Source organism: Tachysurus vachellii, chromosome 7, assembly GCF_030014155.1.
Source record: "Tachysurus vachellii isolate PV-2020 chromosome 7, HZAU_Pvac_v1, whole genome shotgun sequence".
Lineage (NCBI taxonomy): Eukaryota > Metazoa > Chordata > Actinopteri > Siluriformes > Bagridae > Tachysurus > Tachysurus vachellii.
This window is the reverse complement of record NC_083466.1, coordinates 17,504,513-17,524,239: the sequence shown is the minus strand read 5'-3', so window position 1 is coordinate 17,524,239 and position 19,727 is coordinate 17,504,513. Positions and strand designations below refer to the sequence as shown.

The following is a 19,727-nucleotide window of genomic DNA, read 5'->3' as shown; positions in this document are numbered from 1 at the left end:
CCTGTGTTTTAAATGATGTGTAAGGTTTTTCTGTGTTAATTTATCCACAGGGATGTTCAGCACATTTTGCACTTTTCCTGCTTTTTTGCACAGCTGGAGGCAAGAGTTGTAGTGGACAGGTTGCTCGAGGCCATAACAACCAAAGATTTCCTTAGTCATCTGGGGGTTTAATAAGGAACACTAAAACTGTAGGACTCATGACTGAAGCTATAACCCAATCTAACTTGTGCAAAAACAGAATATATTTCTGTTAAATGTATATATGCATGTTGTGTCTCACCGCTGAGCCAGTTGATGGACCGCTCAGTCCGGATACGCTCTTGCTCAATGCCTGTTGCTCTGGAGATGTCAAATAGAGTGCCCAGGAAGTTACTTGTAGTAGCAGTGTACAGGATTCCCCCTGAGACAGAAGAAGAAAAGGATCAGAGTGGAAAAAATTAAACATAAGAAAAACTATGAATAAGGATATAATATTTTCCATGAGTCGACCAATATACCAAAAGAGTAATAAAAGAGTCATAAAACATGACTGGAGTTTAGAAGGGGCAACAAAATTAAGGCCCAGTCATACTGTAAAGTAGTTTGGCTCTACTGTAGTATGTAGTGAGTTTTATTTGGGTGGTGCATTATTTTTGTTTAGATTTATGAGAGTTGGTCGGTTTCATTGTTCAGTTGTCTTGTGATCTGGGCAGTTTATGGTTTTGTATGTTGCTCTCCACAATATGCCATTTGCTTTTATACTGGTATGGCCTCTCACTTGTAGGTGCCATTCTGTGTGTGTGTGTGTGTGTGTGTCTCATACCTGCCATCACTGCAGTATAGTGCTGGCTGGGCTCAAAGGGGCATTTCCCTTTTCCGATCTCCATCTTCTCTCTGCCATCCTCCGATTTTTCCAGAGTAAAGGTTGAGATATTCTAAATGGGGAAAAAAAAAAAGAATCAGCATGTCCTTTTTTCAAATAAGCAAACAAACAAACCAAAATCCTGACCTCCATTCTTGAATAAAACCATATATAAACAATGGAAAATGTGAAAGAAAAAAGGGAAAGAGTCACAAGCAAGAAAAATGTTAATCAGCTTGTATAAAACTTGTCAGTCCATCTGCCATTCCACTTTAATACCTCTGGCAATACCTTTGGCAGAAAATCATGAACACACATGAATATGCCTGTTAACGTATTTGTGTTACTGTCACATCAAATCGTCTTTGAGCCATTTGTCTTTGTGTGTTTGTCATGCGGGATGTCAGTCATGTGATGTTTGAATGGGTGTGGGAGCAAGCCAAGTCAGTTTAGTTGTGGAGAGATGAACACGAAAGCAAACACACCAGCACATAAACACACTTACCACAAAGGCACACTGGGGGTCGAAGGCATATGTGCCACAGGCATAAATGCGTCCATCTCCCAGAAACTCCAGTAAACGGATGTAGTTATTACAGTCAGCCTGATGGGGACAGCAGAGCACAGACTGAGTAACAGAGTCTGACACCAGGAAGTAAAATATATTACATATTATAAAGAGCTAATTATCATACAGATAAACAAAACATAATTATATCACGTGAAGGACAGGTAATACATAAAAGAAAGTGAAAGAGAATTGACACCAGGCACATTTAAAGCTTTATATGCCATTACAAAGCCAGATTTAACAAACATAGCTGAGATATATTTTATCACACAATACATTCATAAGAACACTGTGGTCATTATGATGCAGAATAATTCTACAATGGTAAAGATACTTATTGGCTAAAACATGTTTTTTAGCCCAATGTGTATCTATTTCACTGTTCACCTCTACATTAGGTCTGTGGTCTTAGAAGCAAAGCAGCACATCAGCATCACTTGAACAGCACAGTGTGTGCTCATGAATAAGCAGTAAACGACAAATCTTTGACAATTCTTCAGCTCACTGGCCCTGAGGGTGGTGGCCCTGGCAGAGGCTGTGTTTTCTCTCACAAACCTGACAGGTTTTCATTTATTGTTCAGTGCAAAAGTATAAGAAACAAGCAGAAAAGAAAACAAACAACTGTGGATATGAATGATTGTAGTAATTCATTCTTGTACTATACTACTAATGTTTTAACGTAGTAACCAATCAGGACAGAGCATTTCCTGATTTTAATGTGATTTGAATGAAGTGCGCACGTACAATTCAAAGTACAGCATGCATATAGGCTCAGTCTGGCTCTCCTACCACTGCTCGCTCACTCACTCGCTTCTTCTCTGTCTCTCTTCTGTGCCTTATATGCCTTTTGTTTGCTTTACCTCACTCTTTGATCACCACCCTTTGAGACTCTTCTCGACTGTCAGTCATTCGCAGCCCCCCAACATTACCATGCAACAGCATGGTGGCTGAAATGGCAGCCACTAAGTGGCCTAATTAACTCTCTCACACATGTTGGCCCCATGTGAAATGTACTTCCCAGTGTGTGTGTGTGTGTGTGTGTGTGTGTGTGAGACTGAGTGAGAGAGAATAAATCACAAGCGTATTAATTATTCTTTCTTAATAGTAGCAGGTAAACCTTGTTTATTGAGATGCAGATACATTTATGTATTTATAATGGAATTAAGTTTTGTATGAATCATTGTGTGGTAGATACACACCAGAGTATTCATACATAAAAATGCACTTCAACTGACATGCTAGTGAGTGTTCTAAGAGACAATACACAGTACTGGCACATTAAAAAACCCCCAATAACGACAATAACCAAAAAAAAAAAACCCCATGCACTCACCACAGTCTTTCCTTTTGTCACACAAGATTTGCTTTTCTCTTCTGGAACATTCCATTCAATCTATTGATGGGAGAAAGATTAAAATAACGGGGTATTTAGTGCTTTTAACCTAAGCATATGATCTGGTACAGAGAACTGTTCCATGTTGCAACAAAAAGACAATGTAACATACATACTCATATGGCCTAATAAATGCATTATAGATAATTACACAGGAGCAGGCTGCAAATATCACAATTATAATTTATCTATCCACATACATATAGGCAAGTCCTCAATACAGTTAAAATGTCTAAATTGCTCATTACCAAGTTTATCAATACATGATGAGTCTATGATATTGTCCATCATCTGTGATTTAAAACCTCATCAGAGACTTTACACAGATAACCAGCGAGTGCAACAAGCTGTCTGTATTATATGTATATACATGAAAACTAGATCATTTGAACTTAAACTCACTGTATGTTGTAAATAAAACAACAGCGAAGAAGAAGAAAAAAATTTACATTGCAAATCAGCTATGACGCATTACAACAGTTTCCAGACTCAAAATTTAAGCTAAATTTAAGTTTAAAAAATTTAAGCTCTTCTTCTGGAGCGTTTATCTGAAAGACAAACTCTTAGAGGCTTGTGTGTTAGACATAAAACAGTGAAACAGCCTTTGTGGTGACTTCCCTATAATGACGCTGTTAAATCTGCCATACGATGTTTAATGGAACATGAGATCAGATCGAGTCATGCTGCCACAAGGCATGACAAGCTCAGCCCAAGCTGAAGCCATATAGATACCACACTTTACTAAACCAAAAGATGTGGTTCTACATGTGCGCACACACACGGGCACAGGCACACATACACGCAGGGGGGCACACATACACGCACACCTCATAATGAGAGAAATCAGTAGTGGTTGATGGAGGTGGGGGGTAATTTGGTTAGTGAAATGGAGCAGAAAGAAGAGATGAGGTCATTGGTAAAAAGAAGGTACTTTTTTTTAAGGAAAAACAATTTGCCTTCATCAGATTAGTAATCTCCTTTTCACAGTATCCTTGCCCTGATGACAATTTGGAAGCAGAACCATGTATAATGTAATGTTCTTTACTGAGAATGAAATCATTTTTGCAACTGCTCATCACCACTCTGAATAAAAATAGTTCAGTTCAATTATCTTCTAACATTTTTCTTTAAAAAAAAAAAAGCAATTTGGTACTCTGGAAATGACCTTTGTCTAATTTGCTGTGTTATATGCCTGGTAGACAGTTTCTTAGTTGCTCTTTTAGACCCATCTCTAATGTTTATACAATCCAACAAGCAAAACAAAATTTACCTTGGGAGACTTTAATTTGTTGGCAGTATCCACAGCAACAATAGCATCACGTGCGCCCAGGTAGAGTATCCCAGTCTCCTGGTCCAATAGGAAAGTGCTGATGTTGCTCACGTTGTTGAATTCCCACTGGGTCACCCCGGAGCTTGCCACTGAGAGGGAGAGGGAGAGAAAGAAAAGAAGAAAGAACGAAAGAAAGAAAGACAGACATCAAAAGATGGATCAATGGCAAAGAGATGAATATACAATATTTCATGCCAACTGAGAAGGACCTGCCCAAAATCTACTGCAAATTAACATAGTTTATTATAAATAGGCACAGGCTCCCCATGACCCGAGGTAGTTCGGATAAGCGGTAGAAGATGAATGAATGAATGAATGAATGAATATTATAAATGGTCATCTTCAGCCTTGCAGACTAATACAGTACCTACAAAAACACCCACATACACAATGACAATAGTTATACATGAATACGTTAGAGAAAGTGTTGAAACTTTAATAATTAACAGTGTTTAAATAGGAGCCGCAGTGTAGTGGAGTTGCTCGAGGCCAACCTAATGAAACGACTCTAGTAATCTGTGCACTTTCATTAAAAACGCATAGCACTTCAATCAATCTAGAAAGATCCACAAGAGTGACTTGACCTTCTCTGGCATTGTATGCAGACTTTCTCTCTCTCTCTCAAAAAAAAAAAGAAGGGTGGGGTAACTATTATTCATTCAGTCTATCAATGATATTGTCGGGTTAAAGTATAAAATCTGCCGCTCACAGCAAAAACAGGGTTTTTGTGCGATGTGTTTGACTGGGCATGTGGAATTGTTTGTACATGGTTATTAAATGGCCTATTAAATGTACCTTAAAATTATGTTGAAGGTCCACATAGTTATCTATAGAAAGTCCTGAGAGTCAACACCACAATTCACAGCCTGAAAATATCTTAAGATATCTGCAAACACACTACTGTCTTGAGGGAAATTACTAATGCTACACAAGGCTGAGCATTTTACTCCCATGGTGTTTTTCGACCCCAAAAAAATCAAACACAATATCGCGCTCATCAGACTGTCAACATAAGAAAAGAGAAGAAGAGCGCATGAGGTGAGTTCAGGCTCATTTATTTATAAGTGGGTTGAGCATGAAGAAAACGTCTGGAAATTAAATATTCAAATCATTTCACTATAAAGCCCTCTTTTGTCGGCGTTTGTTTAGCAAACCTGAAACCTAACATCTTGCTTTCAAAGTGCAGTCTGTGTGTAAATACAAAAGCACGCTGCCAGATTGGTTATTGTTCGGGTTTTCAGCATCTAGATCCACTTGAGCTCATGAGGAGGTCACGAGGATGATGAGCTGATGGAGGCTCAGCCATGTGTGCTCTGACCCTATAACCCACAGGCTTGCTGGAATTAGGAGTCTTGTATAAGCGAGTTTAGCTCACCCTTTCATACTAAAATAAACGAAGGCAATTGCTGTTTCTGTTCAATGTCCCTACCTTATTCAATCCACCCTTTTCATCTATTCTTCCCTCTCAAAACTGGTCAGAATGAGCATCTCCCACTGAAACATTAACCTTAGCAAGAAAACAGCTCAGTGTGTATGCTGACTGTAAAAGACCCAGATGTGTACCGCTATTACTGTGTGTGTGTCTATTAATCTGTCAGTCCACAAGGTCTGCCATTGTACTTCTTTCTTTACCCTGTCACACACACACACCATTAAACAAAGAATGAACAGAATGAATCTAATTAATACAAACGTAATGCCAGTTATACAATCCTCAATTTGTTATTACTAGTTCAAGTCCATGCTCAGTTTGCTCTGTAAAAAACATCCCTACTAAGTAAGAGAAAGTGACTAGCACACGTGCACACGGCAAAATTACAGTGTCAATATTTGCCCCCAGTTATGAGTAATGGTTATACAGACAGCTCTCTCTGAATATTAGAAAAAGCTAAGCCTACAACATGAGTCTCCTCACTTTTCATGACACAGTTACATTAGTTTTCTTTCCTGGGGTGGAGGGGAAGCTTCGATTTAAAGGAACGCTCTAGTATTTTTTTAACCCGTAGCAACTGCATGTGTTGTTATTACCATAATAAATAAACAACACATTTTATGAAAGTACATAATACAAAATGCCAATACAAAACTCACTCCTTAGATGATGGACAGCTATGGATTGTTTTTGGGGCATCAACAAACATTTCTAAGATTTTTGTAAAATGCTCACATGAATACTAAGAAAAAATACACTAAAACAGCTTTGATATGACTTCAGTCCTATATGATTACATTTACATGGAGGTTATTTATTTATTTATTTATTTTACAGGTGCTAGTCTGATTTTATCTCCATCCAGATCAGCCCAGTAGGTGTTTTTCTCCATCTGTCTCTTGTGGGGGGGAAAAGGTAATTGGGACTGTAATTTTCTAGGTGGTCGTCTGATAATTCTGATGCACATGGACACGTTTCCACATTTGTTTATGCAGAGGTCACCACATGACTGGGGAAAAAAATAAGATACTTGATTGTTGCTACTTGCCACATTTAGGTCTGCTTTACTACATGCCACTTGGGAAAGCATTTTCAGGAGGAAAAGGAAAATAAAACCATTAAAAGAACAGGATACTGCAGGTTGGACAGAGAAGCCATTATAATGCTGGCTAAAGGTGCAAAGCTTTATGTTTATATTACAAAAGCAAATATGATAAATTTTTAGCTTTCTATGCATAATGACTAGTTGCATCTTTGTCTACCGATAAAACCTCAAGGTTTATAAAAAACAAAACCAGCAAGAAACCTGTGGTAATTTTCTTGCTGTCTGGATACAAGTGTTTTATTACTGAAGAAACCTGTAAAACATTGTGTTTGACATCCCTCTGATTAACCAATCCATGCAAATAAGGCTCTTTCTCCCAAAAAACAAGAGAAATTGTCAAGTTTGTATACATGTGTGTTGTACCTATACTGTGTGTGACTCATTTACAGATATGCAAGAAATTTACCAAGGAATGCGCATTTACTTGCCACAGGCTTCATATAAATTCTATTTGAGACAAGAGAAATGTACAGAGATAGAAATTATTCTGAGTGGCAAGAGAGATGTTTCACAGACAAAACTAATGGTTAGTAATGATCCGTTTCAACTGGGCCATAAAAACCTTTTCTGGATTGAAATGCAATGAGACTTTGAAAAAACTTTTCATTACAATTTCAATCCCAGATTGTTTTCTTTGACTTCTTGTTCCCTTCCCTCCATCTGTCCCCTAAACGCTTGCCAAATGGACCCACATTCTCAGCCATTTTCCCTCTCCCACCCCTCAATCCTGGACTGACATTTCAAATTGAGGCAGACACAGACATCAAAACCTGTCCCTGAGGGAAGGTCCTAAGAAATGTCCTTGTGCTGGTTGTTTTTCTGTCCCTTTAGAAATGTGTGTATATGGCGATGCGGTGTTAAGTTCTTAGAGCTACACCATCTGCCCCCCGGTTCACATGACAATGAATTCGTCCGTCTGTCAATCCATCAGTCTTGTGGTGTGACAGAGAGATAAATAAGGTTTGAACATGTACAATGCAAGAACAGCATTTTTTTCTAGCCCTATTAAAACATGGAGTTACTTAGCAGGTGGTGCACTGTAACAAATAGCGCCAAAACTCTCACAGTTTCCTGCGAACACACACATGCTTAGTCCGGAGCAGGGGTCCATGATGGCAGCAGAACAGAGAGATGACAGTGGAGTGCTAAGCCTGAGTGCTGGCCTGCCATGGAAGGAAAGGCAGCCAAAGCCTACTCCACTCTGCTCATTAATCATTTATTCAGTTGCACTCCATTAATCATGAATGAAAAACAAGCAAGACAGAGAGAGAGAGAGAGAGAGAGAGAGAGAGAGAGAGAGAGAGAGAGAGAGACAGAGAGAGAGAGCAATACAGCAGTGGTATTTTAGCTTTTTCGTTCTGCTTGTTTCCTGCTGACATCTTCTATCACACATCTCTAGAACCTATAATAAGTAATAATCATCTCTCTGATTTTGCCAGACTTCTTCTCAGTACGGCGCTTTTTCTTCCTTCACATCATGTCAGAATCTCATACGGGTGCCATCTTCTTTCCTGTGCCTCTACAAAATGCACCCTACCCCCACACGCCGGCTGCTGCATAAAGCCCCCAGCAAGTTGAGTGTGCTGTGTAAATGCTTTCTGATTGACTCCAACTGTGCAGGGACTGTGGGAGCTGATATTAGATAGACGAAGAGTTCAACATTTATGAATAATACACCCCAAACCCAAAATCTGTCAATCATATAGTGTATAGAAATAATTACCACTGCAGCCAGCTAGTGGGTTTAATCAGCACAGTATTTTATAGCAAGGTGTCAGCAATAGTGACTCACATCCATAAATATGCTAATAGTCACTGTGCAAGTCACTTAGAGGAAATCTTAGAACTGTTTCCTGTTCAGCCCAGGCATTACTTAACACTGTAATCTAACAAATGGAAGCAATTCTATAATCAGTACAATTACTGACAAATACTTATATAACAAATAGTTATTTAGCTACAGTGACTTGTGTCTCTAAAAGACATACAGCTCTCATCACGGACCATTGAGAGCCACCTGCTACTACTAATCGCTCATGATTCAATTGAACTTCCTGATTTAATCAGCACCACAACAGAACACACACACGCGCACGCACACACGCACGCTTAGTGGAAAGGTGATCAGTTACTGCCAGTCATTTTACCCCAACCCTAGAAGATAAATAATGCACCAACTCTAGTGGTGTACATGAATAGATAGGATCCTTTTTCTTCTAGAATATAAGAAACTGGATGCAACCAACCCAATGTATTCCACACAATAGGCTTGTGGTTACCGTGGAAACGAGGGATGCCGCTGACTAAGCCTGAAAAGAGTAGAACCATGAGGGAAGAAAGAATGGAGAAATGCAACAAGGGTATTTGAGAAGAAAAAACAAGATCAAAAGTCTGGCAAAGGAATACAGGATCAAATGTGACGCCTCATGTGGGCACAGCACTCAGACATGCTCTATTCGTTGATAAAAGTATCAAGAGGCTTTGGTAGAGGATTCATGGGAGGATTCGTATTCCTCTCCAGCAGGCAACAGATTGAAATGAGTTCTTTGACAATTCTAAAGAGATAGACTTCAGAAGTGTTAGATTGAACTCAATTACAGCATATCAACATCTGAGGCATTTAAAAACAGCCATTTGCTTTTTGAAGCCTCATAAATCTGACAACAATAAAGAGGAGTGAGTATAAATGCACTGTTGCACAGGCATTTAAACACCTTTACATCCATCAGTCCCCATTAACATGTCATTAACCTGTGCTGACTTTCTGAGGCTCATACATAAGAGTGTTAAGACGTGATTTGTCTCTCTGCTCACAGAGTACATGTGTGTTTGTATGTCAAATGGAAGGAACCTCATCATTCAAGGCACAGACCATGGCAGGAGTGTCAAGATGGGTAGTATGTGTGATGGCCTCTGTACCGCCTTTTCCCTTCACTGTCTGACACACACTTTTCCATCTTGCTGTCAGCTTTCCACTCCTCACAACAATTCTCAGTAAAAGTTTGAATCACTTTTGAGATTCTTCTGTGTCCTTCTGCTGAACAACAGCTGAGCGATTAATATTTGAATTGTGAGCACAAATGTGGACTTTCACAATGAATCACAATAAATATGGAATGTTGTACTAGTGAGTTTAGTAGATAGATTAGGTTAGTTAGATAGATATCTCTTCTAATGCCATGTTTAATTAAATCATTATCTCCCATTCCCTTCATTAAACAGCCTGTAAATTCTCAGCACACAGCTAATCTTTACTTAATCTCACAAACATGTTCAAACTGCAAACAATTGCAGTTTCATTTGTCTCGGTGGGCAAAAGCCACTTAATAATTTATGCTAAATTCACAGCATAGATACATCTGCATACTTATATTAATGCATCTTTTAAATGCTTGATATAAACACATTAGGCTGAATATTAAGAGATTCGTAACAATGCTTAGAAAAGCCTTTTCTGTTCACATTGTATGTTTTGTGCAAGTCTAAAATGATGTAGTACCTATTAGTTGTTATCATGTGACTCTGTTTAACTTTCGCTTGCAATTCTACTTTTATCGCTTTAATCCCACCCTAACACATGGTGATGACAATTAAACTTGTCAGCTTACCCTGTACACACACTTCTATGCTTCTTTGTTTCTATGATATAACCTGCACTGGCTATAAAAACAACAAGCTACTGTACTTACAAGGAAACTCATCAGTCATTGAGCCAGCCGGTCAGTCTACGATCGCAGGGTGTGGCGAGGGCTACAAATTAACCTGTGTGTGTATAAATATATCTGTTGGGGTCAAGGAGCAAAGAGCAAGAAAAGACAAGACTCCTAGGCTGATAGCCTAGCTAAACAGCACACAGGGCAGGAAGGGCAGTGTCACTTTTCTTACTCTTTGTACTCCATGTTCTTTTCCCCTTTCCTTGACTTTGGCACTATTTTATATATACTATAGTTTTCACTCTTCAGAAAACATATCACTAATTTCACTATTTTGGTGTGTTTTCCTAAAAAACAGTACAGTAATTAATTAAAGATCAGGGCCTATTTTGGCTAGCGGATCAAAATTCCTAGATAGCTCATATACATGACACTTTAAACGGATTTGAGTAATAAAATGTAGTGTGTGTGTGTGTGTAGGGGTGTCTGTGTTTTGAAGCCCTGCATGTAATCTACTGAATGTTTTGCATTTTTTATTTACGTTAATTAATGAATTAATTTCTATTTATAATAATTAGCAGCAGACTGACATTGTAAAAGGCCACTTTTGGCCTGCAAGCCTTTTGACGAAAAAGCCTGATCTATCTTTGTGCACACACACTCACCCCTGTGGAGAAGAAACACATGACAGCACATCTGATGGCTTTATAAGTTTAGCAGAGTGGCACAGTGGTTAAACAGTGGCTTTGGCTGGCTAACATGGCAAATAAGTACCTTACCTTGGCAATGCAACTGTGTCAACACCACAAAGTGGACAACAATAGCCATCTCAATAGGGAGCTCTGTATCTCTGTTGTACAGAGGAGAGCATTTCCTGCAGGTGTTAACCTTTTAATGCTCTTCAATTAACCTGCCATCATTAAACACCTCACCCACACAAACCTTTTCTAGTCTTAAAATACTTGAGTAACTGATATACATCTCTCATCACACTGTGTCCTCTAAGACCAAGTGTGTGTATGTGTGTTTTTCCATCTCAAATGGACATCAATGCACTGTGACTAGAGGTTGTCCATAAACATAAAAAGTAAATCCAAAACTAAAAGATATACAGACTTGCCTGTATATATATTGCCTGTTTCCCAACCTTCTATCGATACTGCTGCTACTGTACACACACACACACACACACACACACACACACACACACACACACACACGATGTTCCTTTGCAGCTGGCTATAAATCAATCATTAGAATCACAATACAGTGAAGTAGGACAAAGCGAGATGTTAAGTGAATATCTAACACACACAAAGCATGTTCTTCAACCATCATCTGTAGCTTAATGTCTCTGTGTGTTATTGCTTACTCTTTATGTACTCACTCAGGCTTGTTTTCATGTGTATTAGGTGTGATATTGAAATGTAGTTCTTTATTCCTAGAGTTTGATTTAAGTCCTACTTTACTTGAATATTTGGTCATGCAAAGAATCAAATAACTTTATTATTAGATTATTAAACTGTATAGTAAACTATGCTACCACAACCTATTCTTTAATGGTGTCAAACTGCTTTCTGGAATCTCTAAGGACTCTCTCAAAGTCTTTTGGTTTAACAGTGTAAGGGGTTTAATCTGGGCTTAGAGGTGAGATGATAGGATGAAGCAAGGTTGTATTAAAAAAAAACATATAAAAAAAACCATGCATCTGTAAGCACACCAGGGCCTGGTTCATGGATATTTGCATATTTATCTGCTTCATTTCGCATACAGTGTCAGCTACAGCTGATATAAATCGTTGCACTTTATATGCCCATATGCCACATCACAATTGTAATTTGCAAATAACTATTCATGATGTAATAATTAGATGATTTTTTTTTTTGTCACAAAGTTCCAGACATATAAATGCAGGAAAGGAGAATGGACAGATATTCAACATCTGCTATTAAATTAAAGCTGTCTAAATGTGGGATTAGCAAAGAGGAACTAACAGCATAAATAGGGCTAAGTGACATTTTAGAAAGCATTATTCATCAGTTTCTGTCATACTGTGTAGAAGCTTTAATCTACACTTTAATAGAGACATAGTGAAAAATCCTCAGCTTCCAGAATTTATGGAAGAACATGCCAGAACACTGAATTGTTTATACTGCACTTGAGATGGACTTGAGGCAATATTTCATTAGACAAACCCCACGGAAGAAGTGTCATAACATCTCATGACAATGTTTTGGGTACACCACCGGACACATCTGCCTGCCTTGGTCAAGCAGCATGTCAGTCTGTCACACACAATTACTTCAGCATCATGGATCAGAATTTTACATTGGTGCCATGCAAACAATTTGTACAGGCTACTACACAATAGAAGCACATTATAAATTGCTTATTCTACTACTGTATTAATACTATATGTATTACTGTATAAGCTGCATGCTTACAGACAAACACTGCTTCTTAACTGTCTGTCTCTGTCACACACACATGCATGTGTGTATGTGTATGCATACCTACACACGCTCACATATCAGCCATAACATGACATGAAAACCACTCACAGGCACCCAAGGCTCACTGATGTGCTAGGATCAAAAGCTAGCCCGTCTTGTCTGATCCCATGGATGAGGTCCTGTAGCACGAATTGCTGAAAAATGTAATGCTATGATCGAGATGTTACTTTGGTCTGCAGCAATGCTTAGGAAGGTGCTACATGTCAAGGACACCATTTCATGGCAATAGTATTCCCTAATAGCAGTGGCCTGTTTCAGCAGAATAATGTGCCCTGCTACCCTGCAAAAATTGTTTAGGTATGGTTCAGGAAACAAAGAGTTCAAGGTGCTCACTGGAGATCAAGACACCAATATTGTGGTTGCAATGCTGTTTTAAGAAACAGACAATATGGTTCAAGCACTCCTTCATTAAATGACCAATTCTTTCTTTCTCTTGCACTCTCTCTTTCTCTCACACACGCACACACAGAGACCTCTCTTGATCCCATTCCTAAACCCCTACTGTTATTTGCCACCCTCTGTGAGAAAGACATTTCAAACACCATATTAGCATTCCTTCAATCACTACATATATAAACTACTTAAAGCTGTGCCTATCACTCTCAACTCTGCGCAAGACCATGTAGCCTCAGCTCACAGCTCAACTCTGGAGACTTCAAAAAGCACAGCGCTTTGACACTGTGTGAGCCCCCTTTATATTTGCTGTTAGTCGGGGCAGTTAGCATCTCCTCCAGGGAGACTGGATTAGCAGGCTTTAGACTCAGTGGGAGTAGTGGAGAGGGCATGGGTGAAGGCAGAGGGAGCGAGAGCGCGACAGCAGACAAATTAAGGACTCTCTTTTTGGGGGAAGGGAGGGCCTGCTTCAGCTCCCCGTCCAACATGCCTGGATTTCCTTTTCCCTCATCTTGACCCTTCCACTGATTTCAGGATGGGCCTGTGGATGTGATAAGAGTGAGGCCCATCACTAATCACGCTTGCCCTAAATTCTCCTGTGCCCAAGAGGATTACAGCAAGGAGCTCAGCCTTCAGCTTTTATCTGTCCCATCTCAGCAGGAAAAGCTAGCCTTCTAAGACAACTCACATCGCCGTGTATGCTTCCTCCAGACAAAATTCACAAGCTGTTGAGTCTACTAGTCACCAAATAATGTGGGCAAAGATGGGTAATTTCAGACTAGCTCAAATTTCAAATACCGTTCTGTTACTGTTCTTTCATGATACTGAATGAATGCCAATAAAATTAAAAACACAGGAAAAGCAGATATTCTCAAAGCTGAATTAGGAAAATGTACTTCATCACAAAACATTCTTAACAATCTCGATAGCTTAATAAAAGTAATAAAATTTATTAAGTAATAAACCCTATATAATTTAAACATTATTTGATCTGGTTGAATCCAGAGCCTTATATCATTCCAGACTATTTGGCATGAGTCAGTAATACATCCTGAACAGCTCACCAGTCTAATGCTTTGCACACACACATTCATACACTCATTTACATCTAGGAGCAGGTTAGCATAGCCAATCCACCTACTGGTACACGTTTACATTGTGGAAGCCAAGGGAGATAACAGGTAAACCAGATTCCTTGGTGGAAACCCATACGGACACTGGGAGAACACCCTGAACTCCACAGAGCCAGTAATCTGTGCTCAGGATCAAAGCCTGGAGCTGTGGGGCAGGAGTGTTACCCAGACAATTCAGACTGTTTCACTCAAACTTGTGAAGCTTGAGTTTCTTAATGATGACAGCAGAGATTTTATGAGAATGTATGAAGCTTACAACACATGAGCTACACGATCCATAAAAGATACAGGATCAACACTTGTTTGCATAACACCCATAATGCCTCAGGGTGTAGTCTATAGGGATGAATGGTAACTAGGTCACTGGAAAGAAGAAAGAAGGCTCATAATTTCAGAATCTTCCTGGCAAGATTTAAACTGACCCAGTTGTTGTTCTTTAATCTCAGACAGCACCAGATCTGCTTTACACAAAGCACACATCTATAAACACCCTTGCATAATCAAAACATCACTCCTTTCCAGTATATATTGTGCCAGGCTCAAAACTGATCCCCAGCAGGCCTTGTGATCTCTCCATGTGACCTGATTAAAAACGCCAGAAGGCTTGATAAATGAATGTGAACGTAGGTAATTTGTCCTGTAAATAGAGAGGGTTTTATCAAAAATAATTTGATAAGCTAGGACATGCTTGTTTGTTTAATTCATTTGTGTAAACTGGCAGTATAAACACAGCCTATGATTTTAGCATAGGCTGCTTCTTTGACACAGATGGTATCAATTATGTACTTACAAACAAGCAAGTACTGCTTCAATTTACTGTGACAGAAAAGTGGCTATGGTGCATCGGCACATACTCTTGTAAGACATTCAAGGTGGATGTGGATGTCATCCTCCATCCTTCATTATTCTTCAGAGTTTGTAGGTCAAAGGGTTATAGTAGGGGATCATTCGGTAGGCCGTCACAGCTGAGCTTTTGTGACTGGCTGTCCAAAGTGTTCAGTCATTGCTCCTCTCTGCAGATCGGACATGACAGGTCCTACAATGTTTTGATGAAAGTGTCTAAAATGGTGCACTACGATCATGCCTGACTTATGCAACCTGACAGCTTTGAGATGGAGAGAATGTTTTTGCTATTTGGAAGAAGATGTAGAAGAGTGAGCAAACCAAAAGAAAGAAAGTGAAAGAGAGAGAGAGAGAGAGCGCGAGCGAGAGAGAGAGAGCGCAGAAGCGTAGAAGCTGCTGCACATACTTCTTTTTTTGATGTTCTCCTTTGGGTAAATGGTGCAACAGACAACCAATAGATCTTATCTGATGCTGTAAGGCTTGTAACAGATGACTGTCAAAGCAAATAAATCTGAGATGCTAAATGATAGATTTAGAGTTCAATATTGTATCAATATTTGGACTAAAATACTTCATAAACACAGATTCAAGCCTCCATCTCTCAACCTCAAAGGCTTGCATCTTGTTTCCCTTGAACATACCATCAGTGTTTCATACCACAAGTTTCTGAAAGACGGAAAGAAATAAAAAACAAAACTGACAGCTGGCCTGAGGATTTTAACAAGAAATTTGATGTGACCGTATCAGTAACAGCAAGCATAAAACCACAAACTCTTTGGTCACACTACTAGTTTAGCTAAAAGATATAAAACATTTTTTTTTTTTTACAAAAGAACTTTCAAAATAATTTTATTTCTAGTGCAAGACAATAATTGCAAATGTGAATTGTATGCTCATGCATCATATACCTGACAAGTTTTCAACTTTTAGATTTTAATTGTGGCCTTGATTGTTCCAACTGGTTATTTTTCACTGCAACCCACATCCTTGTTATATTTAAAGCACATTGGTTTTCTCTGTGTTACATCTGCATGATTTATTTATTTTTTTTAAGAATGGTCATTGTTTTGCACTTTAAATATACCAATATAACCAAAAAGTTTGCGGCTACCTGACCATTAGATTTGTATAGACTCTTTGTCCATTCCAAATTTAGTTCCTCTTTGCAACAGATTTCAGGACATGGCCGTGAAGATTTTTTTATTAAGCTTCAAGAGGCATTACTGAGGTCAGGTACTGGTGCTGTGTCAGCAGGGGCGAAGTGAGCGTTTCAGTTCATCTGTGTAGGCCACTCATGTTCTTCCACTCCAATCTTGATTAAATATGTCTTCATGGAGCTCACTTTGGACAAGGAGCATTGTCATTTAGGAACCTGTTTGGGCCTCCAGTGAAGGAAAATTGTAATTTTAGAGAATACAAACACATCCTATATAAATGTGTGTTTACTCTGTGGTAACAGTTTGGAGGGAAAAAAAAAACAAAACACACACACACGGGTGTGATAATCAGGTGTCCGCATACTTTTGGCCAAATTGTGTACTTTTATCATTGCAGGATCATTTAAAAAATTTTGTTAGGGGAAAAAAATGAAAAATTCTGTGTAAAATATTTATTCCAGACAATCATTTTATAAATGATGCCATTAATTATTGAGTTGACTAACTGTAAGTTTCATGACTGCAGCCAATTTTAATATGCCTAGGGGATCATGCTCTTTATTTTGACGGGCATCTTTTCCTTGTTTGTTTGTACTAATTATATGACAGTTAAATATGTGTCATATGATGTAATAACATTTCACCAGACTCTTCCAAAGCATGCATGTCATGACTGCTGTGAAAAAAATATTATAATGATTATGTATAGCAACTTGAGAAGAGATCAAATGATACAAAAATAACACTGTAGGATTTTCTTCTTCAGAAACACAGCCAGGGATTGTAGCTACGGACATGAATTCTCAAAGTTCAAGTAAACCAATCATGATACTTTCATGACATTCTCACAGCTTTTGAGGTCATTAATGGAAAGCACCTCAAAATGCACACCTTGTCTAAGTGGTGTCTAGTCATTCTGTCGATCGATGTAAATTATTTACCTGCAGCTGTTCCACTCACTTCCTCAGAGCTGATGACGTTACTGATAAAAACGCAAGCCCCCACCCCACCCCACACACACACAAAGACACACACCCAAACACCCACAGCGGCAGATGGACCTTCTTGTGTGGCAATGATTCATTTTCAGGATCAGGGCCCTATCATATTGTCCCTTCCCCCACCTTTCTTTCCTTCTGTCCTCTCCCTTATGTCTGATGCCTACTGGCAGTCAGATGGTCTGGTTGGCATACGGATAACACCAACAATCTCTGATCACACACACACAACATTTTATCTCCAAATCATTCCCATTAATGATCCACCCCATGTCCTTCAACCTTGTATATCAAAGCAGGTAGCGGAGATGTCTGGGAAAAGCACACTAACGCTGACTCACAGCTCACAGCCTACAGGCTTAGGAGCACTATAGTACATATTATATTCTCAGAAAAGATATCTGCTTCTGACGGTGCAGGAAGGAGGAAATGGTGTTGGGGAAAAGTGAGTAAGAGAGACACACTCATGCACGGGAAAAATCAGTGATGCATTGTCAATCATACAGAATATATATAGTAAACTGTCTGTAAAAGTCCATATACTTATTGGTGTGTACAGAAACTCAGGAAACCAATTGAACAAGTACTTGTTTCTCAACTGAGTATGTAAGTGAGAAAACTGAGATCGATACTATACAAGACTGACCTAATCAGCAAGCTTTTTTTTTTTTTTTACCATTTCAATCCGGCCTCTAATGCATGTAGTACTTATGAACATGCCTTATGGATCCATCGAGTATTGACATGCTGAGCTTTTAGGACCACTTTCCTAGTGACTGACAGCCTTTTCTTCCACTCTTCTATTAACATGATTGAAAGTGATCAAATAAAGAATGTATAGAAAAAATAAACATGAGCTACGTGCATGCAGAGTGATCCTCAAGGACACACATATAACTGGAATCTTCACTTACCCATGTTGTCTAGAGTCCAGAAAGGTGCAGGCAGGGAAGGAAAGAAAGAGAAAAGAAGATATTACACTTAAGGAAAACTCAAGGAAAGTTGCTTTACAAACTTCATTCATTTGTTTATTCCTCCATGCATGCCTCATATCGGTAACCACTTTATCCAGGTCAGGGTCACAGATACACGTTTGCATACTCATTCAAATCTCAAGGCAACAGATTTTCCAACAGAATGACTGGCATGCTTTTGTGAGCTGAGAGGAAACTTTAGAACCCAGAGGAAACCCATGTGGACACAGACACATAAACATCATAAACTCTGCGCACACAGTAAATCAAGTAATCAGTAAATCAAACACTGGAGCTTCAATAAAATGGATATCTTGTCTTTGTAAATGTATGCTGCCTCACATAGAGACACCTTTATTTTGTATTATATTTAGTTCTGAAAACTAAAGACCAATATATTTTTCTTTTGCATGCATCTCTTCCAGAAGTATTTACATTTACAGCATTTAGCAGACACCGTTATCCAGAGTGACTTACTTTTTTTTTTTATTTCAATTTATATAACTGAGCAATTGAAAGTTAAGGGCCTTGCTCGGGGGACTAGCAGTAGCAGCTTGGTGGACCTGGGATTTGAACTCATGACCTTCCGATCAGTAGTCCAACACCTTAACCACTAGGCTACCACATTCCCACACGAAGTGGATGTAGAATGTAAACAATTGTTATCTGATTATAAAATGAATTTATTAGGCTTTAGTCTAGTGGATCCGGTGATCCAACAAGATGATTAGCACATAACATTTAACTGTGTCGGTCTAAATATCCAAAAGTTTTTTAAACTGGTTTCTTACCCAGTGTGCTAAATTGACAGTTGAATAAAACATTCACACTGCATTAGTACATGCAGTACATTTCAAATTTCTTGAAGCTGACATAAAACATTCAATTTAGGCCAAAACAGATAATGTCTTCTTTGTTTATTTCAAATGATTAAATGTGCAGATTAATCTTCAGGTAAAGGTTAGACTAATAGCATCAGTATTTTTTATTGGGTCGAATACTCCAGATCAAATTTTACACACACACGGACACCATATTACTGTGGTTTAAGATTGCACATTATAAATAACCTAGAAGATGAGTCAGATAGACATAACAATGTCACGCACATGTACAAACACATGTTCAAATAAAAAATATTAACAAATAAAAAGTTGTCACATCTGCAGCACATTTGTGGCTTGCTCCTGTATGTGTGGTAAAAAATATGTGGTTTGTTTTCTTAGTTTTCCACAGACCCTTTCACAGACCAACCAACACAAACGGAGAAGTAAAGATTAAAATGTTTCTTGACAGCAACAGCCAATCTCACATACAGGAGCATGATCTAGATGTTGTGTCATTATTACACTTAATATTAGGAGACATTTTATGACAGAAGTGAACGAGCG

General features: G+C 38.7%; 1 protein-coding gene across 1 annotated transcript in view; it reads right to left on the bottom strand.

Annotated features, from left to right (window-relative positions):
* Window positions 1-19,727, bottom strand: part of sema4f (sema domain, immunoglobulin domain (Ig), transmembrane domain (TM) and short cytoplasmic domain, (semaphorin) 4F) — a 49,881-nt gene that overhangs the window by 4,446 nt on the left and 25,708 nt on the right. The window contains exons 2-6 of the mRNA XM_060874681.1: window positions 4,076-4,224; window positions 2,746-2,805; window positions 1,347-1,445; window positions 803-914; window positions 281-400 (exon numbers count right to left, since the gene is read on the bottom strand). Coding sequence (XP_060730664.1) covers window positions 281-400; window positions 803-914; window positions 1,347-1,445; window positions 2,746-2,805; window positions 4,076-4,224 — 540 coding nt within the window. The remainder of the gene's footprint in view (window positions 1-280; window positions 401-802; window positions 915-1,346; window positions 1,446-2,745; window positions 2,806-4,075; window positions 4,225-19,727) is intronic.